Source organism: Scyliorhinus canicula, chromosome 15, assembly GCF_902713615.1.
Source record: "Scyliorhinus canicula chromosome 15, sScyCan1.1, whole genome shotgun sequence".
Taxonomy (NCBI): domain Eukaryota; kingdom Metazoa; phylum Chordata; class Chondrichthyes; order Carcharhiniformes; family Scyliorhinidae; genus Scyliorhinus; species Scyliorhinus canicula.
The window spans coordinates 8,035,530-8,053,363 of record NC_052160.1 but is presented as its reverse complement, the minus strand read 5'-3'; the positions used below and the strand labels follow the sequence as shown (position 1 = coordinate 8,053,363).

Here is a 17,834-nt window from a genome sequence, read left to right as displayed (position 1 = left end):
GATGGTGGCAGGTAGCGTGTTGCGGGATGGTGGCGGGTAGCGTGTTGCGGGATGGTGGCGGGTAGCGTGTTGCGGGATGGTGGCGGGTAGCTTGTTGCGGGATGGTGGCGTGTTGCGAGAAGATGGCAGGTAGCGTGTTGCGGGATGGTGGCGGGTAGTGTGTTGCGGGATGGTGGCGGTAGCGTGATGGTGGCGGGTAGCGTGTTGTGGAATGTTGGCGGGTAGCGTGTTGCGGGTTGGTGGCGGGTAGCGTATTGCGGGTTGGTGGCGGGTAGCGTGTTGCGGGATGGTGGCGGGTAGCGTGTTGCGGGATGGTGGCGGGTAGCGTGTTGCGGGATGGTGGCATGTTGCGGGATGGTGGCATGTTGCGGGATGGTGGCGGGTAGCGTGTTGCGGGATGGTGGCGGGTAGCGTGTTGCGGGATAGTGTCGAAGATGCTTGTATCGAAGGATGTGTCTTGGTTGAGGAGGTCCTCGAAGTTCTCTCTCCAGGGAACATTGACTGCCTCTCTGTCTTTGAAGAGCGCCTCTCCGTTTCTGGCTCTCGGTTGGGTGGGTCCCTGGGTACACAGACCGGAGATGGTTTGATTGTGCTGAAGAAGCTGCACACATCATGGTTGTTGGTGAGTTGCTGAGTCTCTTGCGCTCTTTCCACCCACCATCTGTTCTTTAAGTCGCAAGTTCTTGGTTGCCCTCAGTTGCCTGTAGGCTCGTTTCCTCTCACTCGAGATTTGGTGGAGCTGCCAATTTAGGAACGCCTTGCGTTTGCCTTCAAGGAGATACTGAATCTTCCAATTGGTCTAGTCGAACTAGTCTTGCTGTTTCCTGGTTGCAAGCCGGAGCGTCTCCTCGCAGGCGCGGACTATGGTGGGTTTTAAGGTGGACCAGGCGCTGTGGGCGTCGTTGGGCTCTGACTCGATGGTCGTCACCGGGTTAACTGTGAGGTGCAGACTGGGCAGCTCTTTCTTCTCAGGGTCTCTGAGTCCAGCCACATTGAGTCTCCTGCGGGCGAGATTTTTCTGCCTGTGCGGTTTGGGGCCAGTGTCATGGAGACGGTGGAGCGGATTAGTGAGCGGTCAGTCCAGCAGAGGCTGGGTGATTCGGACGTTGTATTGCGGTCCCTTGCCCGGATGATGATGATAGTCTATTAGGTGCCAGTGCTTGGAGCAGGAGTCTTCTGCTCGTCTCTCTGGCAGAACAGGGTGTTTGTGATTTAAGGGGCATGTTCTTAAAAAATTTTTTGTCAGGAGGAGGACTCCATTGGCGTTTGTTTTTCTCACGTCCTCCCTGCCTTTCCGACGGTCTACGTCCTTCCTGACTCTAGCATTGAAGTCACCGAGGAGAATCAGCTCCTCTCCCTTTGGGATGCGGGGCAGCGATTGGTTGAGGCTGGAGTAGAATGCCTCATTTTTCTCGTCTGTTGTATTTAAGGCTGGGGCGTGGGCACTCACGGCTGTAGTGTATTGTTTCTGGGCTAGGGCGAGCTGTGAGATCAGGAGTCGTTTGCTCACCCCGTGACGTCTGACCAATTTGTTTTTTTACGGCGAAGCCGGCTCCGTAGAGACGCCGTTCTTCTCCTTGGGCTGGTTTAGCGATTTTCATTTCATTTCTCCTGGTTTGCCTTTCCAGAGGAAGGTATATCCGCCACCTTGTTCTTTAAGCTGACCTCCTGCCAGTCATGTCTCACTCAGGGCGGTGTTGTCAATGTTCTGGCGTTGGAGTTCCCGGGCTATGATGGCAGTGCGACGTTCAGCTCTGTTGCTGTTGGAGTTGTCCATGAGGGCCCTGACGTTCCAGGACCCAAAATTCACTTGGGTGGGTGGGGTGGAAGATGCCTCTGCATGGATTCTTTTAACGTGGGGTGCTCATTGCACACCAACCACCACACCATCCCAGCGGAGCGAGGTCTTGGCCCAGTGGCAGGGAAATCCAAGGCAGCTGGAGTCACGGCTTTGCTGTAGGTCGGGTACTAACACACACTCATTCCAATTATACCAGAGGCACCAGCGATACTTTAGAAATGTCTTTTACTCGGATAAGAGACCTGTGTGTACTTTTGCAGGATCCAGTCAACAATTCTTTTACCCCAAAATAAGGAAAAAAAGAAATATAGAAATAATTCACCACGACCTTTGTTCTAAAGGGATATCCTACGTACAACCATCAGATGCAAAAAAAAAAACCAAAGTCTAGTATAGTAGAGTGATCATTATTGATCATTTCTGGTGTACGCCATAAATTAACCAAGGATTCATACACCATGCCAAGACACGCAACACACTGACTCACTCCTCCCCATCCAAATCAGAGGCACCGTTCAGGCCCTGCCAACACTGGAAAATCTAAACCACTCTCCACCAAGGAAGCCCAGTCGACGAGAGAATAGTCAAGACACCCATCAACTGGATATCCCGGAGGGCGATACAACCCTCCTCCTCTCGACAAGATAAGGGAGACCTTTCTGAAAAATCTGAGCCCATTTCAGCACCTCTCCCGTCCTGATAAAGAAAGGAAACCCCTGAAAGAGAGGAACACCAGGATTAGCCAATTGACGTCCAATATGGTCTGGCAATGTACACTTTCACAGAAAGGGTACCAGGAACAGAACAGCATAACCTCATAAGAAACAGGATACTGCCTCTCCCAGAGGAACCCAAGCCTCAAGGAGGAGGACAGTCCTGGAAGACCCCATATAAGATCACTTGGAGGAGGGCAACTTACTCCTCCATCCAACCTAATCTCCAACTGAAGAAAGATTCTAAATGCTAAACCGGAACACTCAGACCCAAACTCAGGTCCCACAGCCAACAGGATACTACATCCCCAGTAGAGCCAAATCTCAAGGTCAATCAAGAAGTCCTCAAAAGGGGACATCTCGGGGGAGGGTGGCCTCTCCCTCGCTCAACGTAACCTCCACCTGACCCAGATTAGTTACTACTTTTATGGGAGCGGCGTTTTCAGAACCCCAAAATGTATCATGGAGTTCAACCAACCTCTCCCTTTAACGTATTGTTGCTTTTGAAGCACACGGCTTGGTCTCCAGGTGTGGTATTACAATTATGGACACGTGGGTTTTTAAATACAAAACAATGTTTATTCCATGAATTCAACTTAACCTTTTAAAATAAACATTGGATCACTTACCACCCCTTACTTCAAAGATAACCCCGAAAATAATACAATACTAAATAATCCCTCAAAATGTTCCTTCAAACCTTCAAAAGACTTAACACCTTTAAACAGAAACACATCAGGTTAAAGACATTACTATCATTAGTTTAAATCACTCAAATGATTCAGAGTCTTTGCTGGCAGATATCACCGCAGCTCCAGCTCACTGCAAACACAGACACACCTAAGCTCTTTTTCTTCATGCAGCTCTCAGCAAACCAGCCAGGCACTTTTCAGCTGCTCTCTCAAACTGAAACTAAAAGCACAAGTGAGCTCAACTCAGCTACCCCCACCCTCTGACATCACTTCAGTAATATGAGCTGCTCCATTTCTTAAAGGTACACTGCTTAAACATCCATTTCTTAAAGGTACTCTCACATGACATTACTACCCTGACTTATTCAATTGAGCTAAAATTAAGATTGACAACATATTAGAATAGGGGATGAAAGGCCAAGGATACTCGCATCACTCTTGTAACCACCATTGGTACGGGGCATGTACCAATACATATTTCTCTCTATTCCAACAACACCAGAAACAAAAACGAAGGAAGCCAGTCTTCTCTAGGATACATGGTCGGTCTGTACCTCCATAGGAGACAAGCAAAGATTTCCGAGTCCCAAAACAACAGAAGTACAAAAAAAAACCGGCAACACCAATAGATGAGATGACCCATACCCAATTTGAAATGATGCATGTCATTTGCTTCCTAATGAAAAACAAGAGTTCTCAAATGACCAAGATGAATGTAATCTCAAACAACGGGAGGTAAGCAGAGCCAAAACAGATTCAGGACAGAAGTAACCCATGTAAAATAAGTTGTCCTTACTTGAGGAACCTTAGTCTAGACCTTTCCACAGAAGAAATATCTCCAAAGTCAACGTAGTACACCTCCACTAGTTTTTCATCTAGCACTCGATGGATAATGACACGGTACCACCACACATCATCAGGGTTCCGCACGCAACACACTTGTCCTGGTTTGATAAATGAATCTGGCATCACATAACGCTCCGAGACCTCTTGATAAGAATAGCACCGTCTGAAAAGAAAAGCAATATTAACACTTAGCTCAATGATGTCCATTCAGAGTGACCATCTGGAACTGCCAGCGCTTTGTCCTGTTGTGCTTTATTTGTAAATGCATCTACAAATTTAAGGTTTATTCACCAAATGACATTTTGCTATTCTGCTATGATTAGAATACAGCCGTGCTCCCTCTGCCACAATCACTGTCGGCAAAAATAGCTCACTTAGCTAAACCGCTGGCTTTTAAAGCAGACCAAGCAGGCCAACAGCACGGTTCGATTCCCGTACCAGCCTCCCCGGACAGGCCCCGGAATGTGGCGACTAGGGGCTTTTCACAGTCACTTCATTGAAGCCTACTCGTGACAATAAGCGATTTTCATTTCATTCATTTCATAGAAGGAATTGCTCGTAAAACTGCTGCACGAAACGCAAAATAGCGCTCCATTAGGTTCACCCACCATCTGGCCCTCTCCCAAATGGAGTGGCTAACATGTCTTAGGATAGATCACTCAACTGTAAAACACATGTCTTTACAGATTAGGAATGGCAAACTCTTATTGTGATAGGACAGTTTGGGTCACCAATTCAGAGTTGTACACCGTCCACCATCTCAGCCTGTCACCATCCATCCGGTAATTAACTTCCTCAAAAGACAAAATGAAGCACTAGGAAAAATCTTGGATCTCGAGTTGGGTCCAGTGCTCTCTAAGCTGGGTCACCAAACATCACAGCAGTCACACAGGAACTACCAGAAGGCAACTAGATTTAGATTTGTCACGAGGTACAGTGAAAAGTAATGTTCTGTGAACATTCCAAGTTGATCGTTCCATAGATGAAAAAAACAGGACATACGATAAATACACAATGTAAATATGTAGATTTAGGACAGCACGGTAGCATGGTGGTTAGCATAAATGCTTCACAGCTCCAGGGTCCCAGGTTCAGTTCCCGGCTGGGTCACTGTCTATGCGGAGTCTGCACGTCCTCCCCATGTGTGCGTGGGTTTCCTCCGGGTGCTCCGGTTTCCTCCCACAGTCCAAAGATGTGTGGGTTAGGTGGATTGGCCATGCTAAATTGCCTGTAGTGTCCTAAAAGTAAGGTTAAGGGGTTGTTGGGTTATGGGTATAGGGTGGATACGTGGGTTTGAGTGGGGTGATCATTGCTCGGCACAACATCGAGGGCCGAAGGGCCTGTTCTGTGCTGTACTGTTCTATAACGGGTGAAGCAGACGGAGGATAATGCTAACAATACTAGAGAAGATGCGTAGAGAGATCAGTTCAGTACGTTTAAGAGGGTCATTAACGAGTCTGGTAACAGCGGGGAAGAAGCTGTTTTTGAATCTGTTAGTACGTGTTCTCAGGCTTTGGTATCTCCTGCCCAATGGAAGACGTTGGAAGTGAGAATAACCCGGGTGAGAGAGGCCTTTGATTATGCTGCCCGCTTTCCCATGGCAGCGGGAGGTGTAGACAGAGTTAATGGATGGGAGGCAGGTTTGTGTGATGGACTGGGCAGTGTTCACGACTCTCTGAAGTTTCTTGCGGCCTTGGGCCGAGCAGTCACCATACCAGACTGTGATGCAGCCCAGTGTACTACTCAACGTAGTACAACATTGCAGCAGCTCTGATGTAAAAAAACATTAAATTAGGGACTTCTTTTGCAAGTGTTGACAACATTCTTCAATGATACATGCAAGAACAAGATCAAAATCATCTACTCCCCACCTCAAATTGTCCCTGTTCATTACCCCTCGAAGTATAATAGTTGACTCTTGCATTTAATTGTAGTTCAGAAAGTCAAAGACAAACCTTTTTATTAAAATGGGAGTTAAGTGGATAATTTATGGTTACTCGGATTCTATTTTGGGTTAAAATTTTGGAACAACCACACGTTACATTTAAATGTTTTACTTGTTGGGAGAAGGAGACAATAACAGCCTGCATTTTCTCAGCCCTGCAATGGCAGACTGGGAGAGCCATGTCAGACTGGAGCGGGCAGCCAATTTAAACACGTTAAAACACCAATTAGCACTACTTTTGCAGCCATGCAGGAATTGTGCACCAGCAGAGCAGGTCGCCCAACAGCTCAATGGAGGTGGGCCTCCCTGTGGCCTGCTGCAGGGTCATCAGAGCAGGCGAGGCTATGCCTATGCTGCACGTATAGCCATCTGGGATGGCCACTTACAATAAGGAACAGGGAAGGTCGCAAAGCATAATGGGAAAAATGGACAATACGAGATTCAGGCAGGCTCAGAGCCTAAATGTATATTTGTGAGTGAGGAATCCAGATGGTATCGAAACCCCCAACCGATTAGCATTTGATAGCCCATCTCCACCAAAGGACTGATACTTGAGCGACCGATACAACCCCAGACATTTCGGCGCCACTCCCTGTACTTGGGAAGCGTAAACAACAGGGTCAATGACGGCTTAGGGCACACCCAGCCATCAAGGCACCCGCCCCTTTATTGGTTCAAATCGAACACAGTGGTCACAAATTACTCAATTAATGGGGTCCAAACTGAAGGACCGCCCAAAAGAGCACGAAATCCCCCAAGGATAAAGAGAGACACTGCCATATGTTCGGCCTTTCTTGGACCTGGCACTCCGGCAACGTCTACTTCCAAGTGCAGCACCACCACAAGCAAGGTCAAGTTCAACGCCTGCCACCAGACGGATGAGCCTAGCTGAGCAGCAGTTACTTCTCCAGACCCGAGAGATACAGATCCGAACAATGGATGGCCATTGTTCCTCTGACCAAAGCCGGGTCCCTGAAGTTAAGTACAGGTCGTCATAGTTGATAGGTGTAGTTTAACTAGTAGTGTTTATGTTGTATGATTAATTGTGTGTGTAAATAAAGTACCCTTGATCTTGAACTAACTAACTGGTGTTTGGCTCTTTGATCAATATCCGGTTGAACCTTGTGGTGGTATCATTTTATACCTGGTGACTCTGAGCAATAGAATATTGATATCCACAGAGAGGGCAACCTCATTGACTGCCATATTTACAGTAGGTAAAAAAGGCAACACAAGCATGATAGGTCACAACTGTGGCTGAACCTGCTCCAACGGAGGGGTTAGTTTTCCAGACACACGGCCTAGATCTTGTTTATTTTTGCACTACTGTTCAGCCCAGGGAGTTCCCTCGTGGTCCCAAACCCACATCTCCTGGTAGGGCTGCTAAGATGCCATCCTTCTGATTGGGGCTGCAACAGAGAGCTTCCCCACTACCCCTTTTAGGGTGACAACATGAAGTGGACATTTGGGGGGGCTGCCTTATGGAAGATTTCTGAGCTGGCCCTCACTGCGAGCAAGTACGAGCTTGAGGCTCCCATTTAGTCCCAAGGTCGTGGCCCTGAAGCCCGTAGCAAAATACAGCCCAATGTGTCAGCGTTAAAAGTCTGTACCTCATCTCAATCATCAGATCCTCGAGCATCATGGAGGTGCAATCCCCATAGAAACGAATATAAAACTGACTGGGCGAAGTCACGCTTTCTACAAACACACAGACAAAGGAGTTTTCCTCTAGCTCTGGTAGCTTGTAGAGATTTCCATCCTGTATGGCATCTGGTGGAATCTCAATGTCTGGTGAATACTGGGTCTTCTTTACCTGGATAATAGGACAACAAAACTGTAAAGCAAAGAACACATTTTGTGCATTTACCCCTACCTCGCCACCGCATTCATCTTCAACTGCAAATAATCTGCACAAATGCTGTTGCATGGTCTGACCAAAAGATTCCCCGAATGATACAAGGTGAGAACAAGGTGTGCCTATCCTTTCTCAGACAGTCAAGATTGGTAAACACTTTGAATGGCCTTATAGGAGAGCACTCCAAAGACTACTGACCTCTGATTCAGAGTTCACACTTTATCCTGATGACTTGAACCTATTGGCTGTATGACCACCCAATACCTCCATCACGACTGAGATCAGGTGGGGATTAAAACAATGGAACCAGAACAATATTGATGTCACAGCCTATAACCACTGGAATTACCATGAATCTAACTTGTTTGGATTACTAGAAACAGATTGTGATGAATGGCGGAATTTCAGATATATGGCATTATCTGTAGTTGGTGTGGTAAAGGTTAAAAAGCCTGGGTTAGTGTGTGTGGCTGCTGCAGCCATGTTTTTAAAACTCCTGGTTTGAAAGGCAGCAGGTTTTTTGGAGACAGGTGCAATTAAAGCATCTTAAACGTTGGGCTAATTGGATTTTGTTTATTTGAAATTCATTTACGGGATGTGGGCGTTGCTGGTTAGGCCAGCATTTATTGCCCATCCCCAGTTGCCCTTCAGAGATTGGTGGTGAGCTGCCTTCTTGAACCGTTGCAGTCCCCTGGGTGTAGGTACACCCACAGTGCTGTTAGGGAGGGAATAGCAGGATTTTGCCCGAACAACAGTGAAGGAACGGAAATATATTTCCAAGTCAGGGTGGTGAGTGACTTGGAGGGGAATCTCCAGGTGGTGGGGTTCCCAGATCTGCTGCTCTTGACCTGCTGGATGGTAGTGGTTGTGGGTTTAGAAGGTTTGTTTAAGGAACCTTGGTGAGTTACTGCAGTGCATTTTGTAGATGGTACACACGACTGCCACTATTCATCGGCGGGGGGGGGGGGGGGGGGGGGGGGGGGGTCAGAAGGTGAGTTGCTCACTGTAGGATTCCTAGCGTTTGATCTGGTAGCCACAGTATTAATATGGCTAGTCCAGGTGAGTTTATATAAAGAGGGTTCCCTGGGGAATCGATAATTAGAGACATTATTTTTATCTTAGTAAAATTATGCAGTTAATAGAGGGAGCCAGCGGCTGAAGCAGTCAGCTGTGGAGTTTTCAGTTTTGAAATTCAGTTTTAGATTGGGATGCGGACGGACACGCAGCTTCTCTGAAAACAGTGAGTTTTGATCTCTCTGTGAACAGGAGCAGTTTCTTAAAGGCTGACAGGTTGCACAATAGTTTGAGACAGGCAAGAATCTGTAAGCTGGTTCCTGAGGACATATTATTCTCAAAGTAGGGTATCCAAGACATCTCTATTAAGCAAGTATTCCTGAGTCTGCTAATTACTTAAAGTGGATTGTGACCTGAGATGGGTGTTGCTCGAGTGGAGATGGCGGAATTTCAGATATATGACATTATCTGTAGTTGGTGTGGTAAGGGTTAAAAGCCTGGGTTAGTGTGTGTGACTGCTGCAGCCATGTTTTTAAAACTCTTGGTTTGAAAGGCAGCAGGTTTATTGGAGACAGGTGCAATTAAAGCATCTTAAACGTTGGGCTAATTGGATTTTGTTTATTTGAAATTCATTTACGGGACGTGGGCGTTGCTGGTTAGGCCAGCATTTATTGCCCATCCCCAGTTGCCCTTCAGAGGTATTCGGAGTTATTGTTTCATTCTATTGTTGAGCATTGTTTAACTGGTAATTGTAAGCTACGTTCTTTACAATATTAAAGTTAGTAATAAAGTTTGTTTCAATATACCATATCCTGATTTGTGGAATCACTCCTGGAGCGAAGTATTCTTTCCTCACAGTCTTACAAATTAAATAAAATATTGGGGTTTCTGTCTGGTAAACCAGAAACTGCTGGGGTCTGGTTTGGGATTGTAATAAAATCCAATAATTTGAATTATTTATAAATCATAACACAATGTGTTATAAATGCAAGGTTTTTTAAGGTAGTTGTGTTTAAAGAGTCATGCGTTCTGCTACAAATTCTGCCCGATGACAGGCCTGTGTGACTTGGTTACCATGGAGGCTGGAGGCCCCAGTTGGAATACACTTGCCAGATTTTAACAACTGAAAACAAAGACAGAAGATGTTCAGGTTATTGCAGACTTTCTGTTTCATTGATTCTGAACAGAAAGAGAGGCAGAGGCAGAAAAACCACATAGCCCACGCAGCAAGGAAAAGGCTGTGTCAGCTACCAGGCAGAATGCTGATGGCAGCTTGTCCTCTGGTAGAGCAGAGGGAACAAGAATTTGGAAAGTTTGTCTGGGCGTGGCTAGGGGAAAGAATCATCAGTGTTAGCTGTGCTGCTGCAGGTAAATGTGGGATTTCACTCAAGACTGATGGAAAGGAGCCTCACAGTCACTGGGCGTTATGCCGAAGTGAAACAGGGACAACTAAACCCATTCGAAGCCGAGTGACTTTGGACTGCTTCCTTAAAAAAACATGGCGTGGGGTCATCAGTTCTGTTAAAACAATAATATAGGTATCTTTTCTGTAATTTAGTCATTAGTTGCCTACTAAGTAACATTGATTGATGCTAAGTTTAGTTTGTTGCAGCAAAAGTCCTAAAACCTGAAATCTCATCATGAGATTCCTTTTTAGATTGGTCACGAATTCCAGAACTGTTTTTTAAAAAATTGATTTTAACAGGATCATAATACACTGCTCCCACAGCCTAGAAAATGGAAATAATTTCAGGTTACCAAAGTTCAAGTCCCTTGGTTGTTGGTCAGAAATTGGTAATAGCATTCTGAAATAGTCTTGACGGAGATTTCACTGCAAACAAGCAGTTTCCACTGAATAAAGTAAACTAGATACAAGCTATTATAGTGGTCTTTCAGCTGTGTAGAACACTGATGGCTGAAATTACTTAATTCATTGTTCAGCTACTGGCTCTCCAATCTGGAAACAAATTATTGTGGGCCTGGAATTTCCTGCATAAAAAGTTGGAGTGCAAAGGAAATATGTGCATTGAGGTTTGTGCTCAAACCTCAATCTTTTCGAATCCTTGACCAATCTCTCTGACAGAATGCATGCCCTCTCTGATGGTCCTGTCCGAATTTAACACATTTTGCATGCTATTTTCCTGCTCAGAGGCTCTCTTTAAATTAAAACCAAACTTTCAGGCACCCAGTCAGCTTTTTTCTTTTAAATTTAGAGAACCCAATTATTTATTTTGTTCACAATTAAGGGGCAATTTAACATGGCCAATCCACCTAACCTGCACATCTTTGGGCTGGGGCGGCGAAATCCACGCAGACATAGGGAGAATGTGCAAACTCCACACGGACAGTTACTCGAACCCGGGTCCTCAGCGCCGTAGTCCCAGTGCTAACCACTGCGCCACATGCTGCCCCGGCACCCAGTCACCTTAAGTGGTGCAAGCCAACTGCTCCAGGAAGCACTGACGCTATTCACATCCGGTTAATGCAGTCAGGAAATTTCCAGCCCTATTGAGAAATAAAAAGGCTCTTTACCTCACTCTTCCCCTGCCTGCTAAAATTAAAAGAAGCACAAGAGACCTGGAGAGTGAAGCACCAAAGGAGGCAGCACCCCGCATGCATTTAATGAAGAGCGTATAGGATTTGACTGACACTCCTAATGGTGTCCGAGAAGTTACATTCTGAACTGCCCCTTGCAGCACACTGTATACAGGTGGTACGGTGCCTGCTGTTTGAAGGCCTGGGACTGGCTGGTGCTGTCATGCAGAGAGGTGGCAACCTCAGGCACAGGGAACATAGCAGCTTCCACTTCATCCTCAGCCCCACTATCAGACTGCTCACCGGCACAATGACAGTCGTTAGACCAGCATGGCCTAACTTAGAAACTGGAAGGCACGACTTGCCGTGCCTTCGGGTTTGTCACCAAAAACCTGAAGAGCTGAAATTCCACCAAGGTGGAATTCTAACTGCTCCTTAATCCTGCTGAGGAAACTTGTGCATATTCGGTGCTCAGCATTCCAACTCAGAGACCACATCTCCAAGAAGCTCCACTTTACTGCTGCAGGATGTCAGAATCCTCACGCCCTCGGACTTTCCACCACCAGTGCCTCCTCGGGCCTGCAGCCAGGTGGTCAGGTTCCAATGACACAGCAGTCTGACTACCTTTGCATTCCTCACCGTCTCCCCTTCCTTCCTCCTGGCAGCTTTCTCCTCCAAATAAATCTGCTGTGAGTAGGGAAACATTTATGTCAATGAAGACAGTCCACAGAACAATGTAAATGGTGCTAAAATAATTTTTGCCGTGAAGATGACGGTCCTTCCGAGATTCCGGTTTGTGTTTCAATGTCTCCCCATCTTTATTCCGCGGTCCTTTTTTAAACAAAGTGATCACTGGCTTCATTTGGGCACGTAAGGAAGGTAATGCTCGAGGGGAGAGGGCGGGTTGGCGCTGCCAAATTTTAATAACTATTACTGGGCGGCGAATATAGCCATGATCAGGAAGTGGGTGGTGGGGGAGGGGTCAGCATGGGAGCGTATGGAGGCGGCTTCAATCAAGGGCACCAGTCTGGGGGCGTTGGTAACTGCGACTCTGCCGTTCCCACCGGCATGGTATTCCACCAGCCCCGTGGTGGTGGCGGCCCTGAGAGTCTGGGGACAATGGAGGAAACATGTGGGAGCAGAGGGAGCATCGGTCTGGTCCCCAATCTGTAATAATCACCGGTTTGCCCCGGGAAGTATGGATGGGGGGTTCCGGATATGGCAGAGAGCAGGGATTGAGAGGATGGGGGATATGTTTATAGAGGGGAGCTTTCCAAGTGTGAGGGCATGGAGGAGAAGTTTGGGTTGGCGAGGGGAAACAAATTCAGGTATCTGCAGGTCAGGGACTTCCTACGTGAACAGGTGTCAACCTTCCCGCTCCGATCGCTAAGGGGCATTCAGGACAGGGTAGTTTCCAGAGGATGGGTAGAAGGGAGCATTTCTGACATTTACGAGGAACTTATGGGGTCAAAGGAGATGCAGACTGAGGAGCTGAAGTGCAAGTGGGAGGGGGAGCTGGGAGGTGAGATAGAGGATGGTCTATGGGCGAACGCGTTGAGTAGAGTCAACACGTCCACAACATGTGCCAGGCTCAGCCTGATACAATTTAAGGTCATTCACCGGGCTCACCTGACAGTGGCCCGAATGAGCAGATTCTTTGGGGTGGAAGACAAGTGCGCAAAATGTGCGGGAGGACCGGCGAACCATGTCCACATGTTCTGGGCATGTCCGAAGCTTAGGGGATTCTGGCAGGGGTTTGCAGATGTCATGTCCACAGTGTTAAAAACAAGGGTCGCACTGAGTCCAGAGGTGGCAATTTTCGGGGTGTCGGAAGACCCGGGAATCCAGGAGGAGAAAGAGGCAGACGTTCTGGCCTTTGCTTCCCTGGTAGCCCGGAGATGGATACTATTAGCTTGGAGGGACTCAATGCCCCTGAAGTCAGAGACCTGGCTATCAGACATGGCTAGCTTTCTCTGTTTGGAGAAAATCAAGTTCGCCCTGAGAGGGTCACTGTTAGGGTTCACCCGGAGGTGGCAACCGTTCGTCAACTTCTTCGTCAGTTTAGCTTAGAGCAGGGGGTTAATAAAGGTGGGACCTGTAAGGGAGGGTGACGGCTTTTGCACTATGTATAGTTTCATGTACATGTTTATTTTGTTGTTGTTACAATACCAAAAATACCTCAATAAAATGTTTATTTTTTTTTGCCAGGGAGTTGAGTGTTACTTGGCTTGTACACCCCAGCTTGCCTCTAGAAGGATATTTCCAACCACTTGCGCATTTGTAATGTCCTCCCCCCTCGAGGCCTCAATGCAATTATGTTCAAATCACATAATAACACCCATTTTATATTTGTCAATTTTATTAACATGCGCACAAGGTATTTATTGGAGCATGACTTGCCAATGCCAAAACAGCCACAAAAATGGGTATAATCCAGGTACAGATTCCAGGTTGCACCCCTGCAGGAAATTCCGGGCATTGGGCCAGTAACAGGACATGAGGCACTGAGGAATGATAATTATACTTGAGATAAAATTTAAATTGAAAAATATTTTAATCTTTACCATTTCCACCTTATTTTTTTCAAAACTGAAGTTCTTTTCAGGCTCCCTAATGTCTGCAATAGCTGCAATGTTCCGGTCTGCGGATGGTAATGAATTGATTTTATTGAGTTGCGATTCCACTTGCTCTAAAAAAGGAGAAGACATTTTTTAAAATGATGACACTGAAGTATTTGCATTGAGGAAAACTAGAAAAGATTTTCCATATTAAAAGATGTACCATAGGAGATTATTTCCTAAAATAGTGTAGCCCCACCTGGAGAACTGTACGCAGTGCTGGTCGCCATACTGTAGTGGGTACATCCTGGCAGTAAAACATACAAATTGAAAGTAAATTAACATCTTGAAATAGGTATCTTGATCTAATCTTGAATTAGGGGCTGGTTTAGCTCACCAGGCTAAATCGCTGGCTTTTAAAGCAGACCAAGCAGGCCAGCAGCACGGTTCGATTCCCGTACCAGCCTCCCTGGACAGGCGCCGGAATGTGGCGACTAGGGGCTTTTCACAGTAACTTCATTGAAGCCTACTCGTGACAATAAGTGATTTTCATTTTTTCATTTTCAGGTAGAGATTGAGGAGTAGTGCCACTAAGGATGTTTACACGGGGGGAAAGTAGCTCAGAGATGGCAGGCATATTCAAGCTTTGAGGGGTATTGATAAATTGTACCATATGTTTGATGATCACAAATTCTAGACAGTATTAAACAAATGTTCAAAAGAGGGAAGATCAACAGTTACAATTTAACTACAAAGGAAGCTGTGACTGTGTGAAGCAGACTGTCTGGGGACACAATGGCAATGAATACATTGGTAAATTCAGGAGAAAATGCGATGGATTTTTGGCAGAAAAGGGATTTATAGGATACAGTCAGTTAGAACCGTGAGATCAGCCTGACAAACTGCCATGATCTATTCTTGTCTTTTACAGTACATTATTTCCAAGCATTCACAATTGTGTACTTTAATCTGAATTTAAAGACAAGCACCAAATATTTCAATGAATTTTTCCTTCCCCACACATTGGAGCTTCGGTCTGAAATTCCTAATTCAGTATAACTATGTGCCACAGGCCCAGATCCACTCAGAACTAAATTGAGATTGCCCAGACTTGTGCTATTTTGGAGCCACATAGTTGGTACAAATCCTTTTATCAACATTGCAACTATAAGATGAAACAGGACAAAATAACAGGCATTTTCCACAGGCATGGCAGGGAAATCTTGTGGCTAGCCATGTTTTTCACAATCCTATTAACACCGACCTACAGAGTATATTATCTCTGAATGCTTCAAGGATATTTTCTAAAGGCGTAACTGAAAATTTAGAGAAGAATAAAAAGCAAGTTCATTTTTAAATTTAAAGAACATGACAAATCTGTCGATATCTAAAACATAATGACTGTGATCTCAGAAACTTGCTGAAAGGTGAACGTTTTACAACGAAACAGAAAACAGAAAACAAACAGAGTGTTCTTTATTATCCTTTTACTTTGAAGTGACTTGCAGTGTCGGATGTCAAAGACCAGCCAATCCTGGTTTACGGAGTCACGTTCCACACACAGGGTATCACTCAAGGCACCAACAAGTTCAGTCACACTATAGAAGCCCAAATCTTTTAAGGGAAGTTCCATTCCAAAAATATTCTGAAAGTCAAGAAAAGCACATTTTTCTGATTAAGCCATTCGCCGACTGTTATTTGGAAGCAGTTTGCTCGCTAGATATCCAACAGGAGTCAAACTACATTGTGGATCCTCAAGAAACACAATATTTGCCACCATAAATTTTCCTTATCCCTGCCCCTCCCTGACAAAAGGCCGGCACGGTAGTACAGTGGTTAGCACTGTTTCTTCACAGCTCCAGGGTCCCAGGTTCGATTCCGGCTTGGGTCACTGTCTGTGCGGAGACTGCACGTTCTCCCAGTGTCTGCGTGGGTTTCATCCCACAGTCCAAAGACGTGCAGGTTAGGTGGATTGGCCATGCTAAGTTGCCCCTTCCGTGTCTAATGATGTGCAGGTTAGGTTACGGGGATAGGGTGGGGTGGGGCTAGGTAGAGTACTCGTTCAGAGGGTCGTTGCAGACTCGATGGGCCAAATGGCCTCCTTCTGCACTGTACAGATTCTTTGATTTTAAAAAAGGCAGTATTCAACTTGTACATGTTCTGGATATGGGAAAAAGACTAAGACAGACTTTAGTGAAACATCAGCATCACACTTGATGATTTGCACAATAAACAGTTGTTTAAGATCAGATGGGACAAGAGGAGAAAAGTGTAATAAGCATCTGGCCTCACTTTTTACAAATTACATGGTAATTTTTGTAACTTCATCCAACCCAAGAGGTCTTTCTACACATACATTAATTAACACCGACTCTTGGAAAGGCCGACTTGATGGGCCGAATGGCCTCCTTCTGCACTGTAAATTCTATAATAACACTGGTATATTCCACTAAAAAAACATTTAAAGTGGCTCATCCCATGGGTGGGGTGCCCAGATATGTTTCAAATTGGTGACTGACTATCAGAAGACTTTCCTCCCTGCTATAAAACCACCAGAATAACAAGGCAATTCTATTCCACAGAAAGGAATGAAGAGAAAATTTTGAAAAATGTAGAGGCAAATCCTTTGAATTCTATTCAAAGGCAGTAAAATATAATGAATTGTATTTTGGGAGGATATTCAATATTACTCAACAGTGTTGAAATTCATTATAAAAATGCCAAGGTGGGAAAGTTGCTTAGAACACAGCTACTTGGCTAAAGGGACACATTCCAGAGATCATATTAGCTCATTTAAATGGTGACACAATTTAGAAAGTATACTTTAGTAAAATTTAGAGAATGTTAGTCATGTACAAGCAACCCTCTCAGCCAATTATCATTTAAAAAGTCATATTAGTATGCTTCAATGAATGAATAGACTAACCCACGGCCTTGCTCTTGTACATATGTGCAAAGATGTGTGTTTTGATATTTATAATTCCTGGAGTTACCTTGAATTCCGTAGGGAGTTTGGATGCCAATAACCCATTAGGTCGCTGCGCTACCGTCTAAATTAAAGATAGAATAGGCCAAATCAGAAATCACATGCAAGAATGAGATAACATACTTTGTTGCTAGCTTTCCATTCTCAAGTAATTTGATGTCAGTTAAGCTTACATTTCTATGTCTCTATATAATATTACACAGCATCCAGAATAAACCAATTTAAAATTTAAATTTAAACTTTGAATTTAAATTTGCTAAAGAAAGTGAGGGTTTTCAAAACTAATCAGTACCATAGAGCAGGAGAAAGAGACCAGGAACCACCTGAGCTCTTATCAGAAACTACTGCAAATCTTCCAGCACAGACTTTTTAAAAAGTCTCAACAGTGTGTGGCATATTGGAACCAACATTGATTGAATTACTTTAGGGGTAACGTAAATGGATTAACTTGCAACAAGCAATGGCACAACTGATGGAAAGTGCTGAAAGAGATATGCTGTCAAAGTTTTACGTCTTGCACCCCTCAGGACAGGCACAAGAATGCCAAATTTCAAAGGGAGCAACAATTTATACTGCATGGGAAAAGGTGCTGATTGCCTTGTCCAGACTCCATTTGCCAATCATTGTTATGGAGAATGCACCAGGGAGCTATTGTCCCCCTAGCTTTTGTTTAATTCAGGTAGAATGTCTGCAGCCAGCGCATATAGTTAGCTTCTAGCAAGCGCTAAATGAGCCATATTGCGAGCCCAACTGATAATCTTAAATTGGTCCTTTGTTTAATTCATAGCATAATCAGATTATTCAGCAAATGCTACCCAATCATGGAACATTATGTTCTAGAGTTTTGCAGATTGAGCTGGCTGAGTCAACTCAGTACTCTGCCTATTAG

The 17,834-nt window shown here is 45.2% G+C and overlaps 1 protein-coding gene across 4 annotated transcripts in view; it reads right to left on the bottom strand.

The window, feature by feature from the left end:
- Window positions 1-17,834, bottom strand: part of LOC119978888 (tudor domain-containing protein 5-like) — a 65,150-nt gene that overhangs the window by 24,906 nt on the left and 22,410 nt on the right. For 2 of the 4 annotated variants that reach the window (XM_038820798.1, XM_038820799.1), the window contains exons 6-12: window positions 16,953-17,009; window positions 15,451-15,604; window positions 14,219-14,266; window positions 13,966-14,090; window positions 12,026-12,088; window positions 7,608-7,810; window positions 4,003-4,215 (exon numbers count right to left, since the gene is read on the bottom strand). In XM_038820798.1, the coding sequence (XP_038676726.1) occupies window positions 4,003-4,215; window positions 7,608-7,810; window positions 12,026-12,088; window positions 13,966-14,090; window positions 14,219-14,266; window positions 15,451-15,604; window positions 16,953-17,009 (863 nt within the window). The remainder of the gene's footprint in view (window positions 1-4,002; window positions 4,216-7,607; window positions 7,811-12,025; window positions 12,089-13,965; window positions 14,091-14,218; window positions 14,267-15,450; window positions 15,605-16,952; window positions 17,010-17,834) is intronic. The other 2 variants (XM_038820800.1, XM_038820801.1) reach the window with 2 other exon arrangements.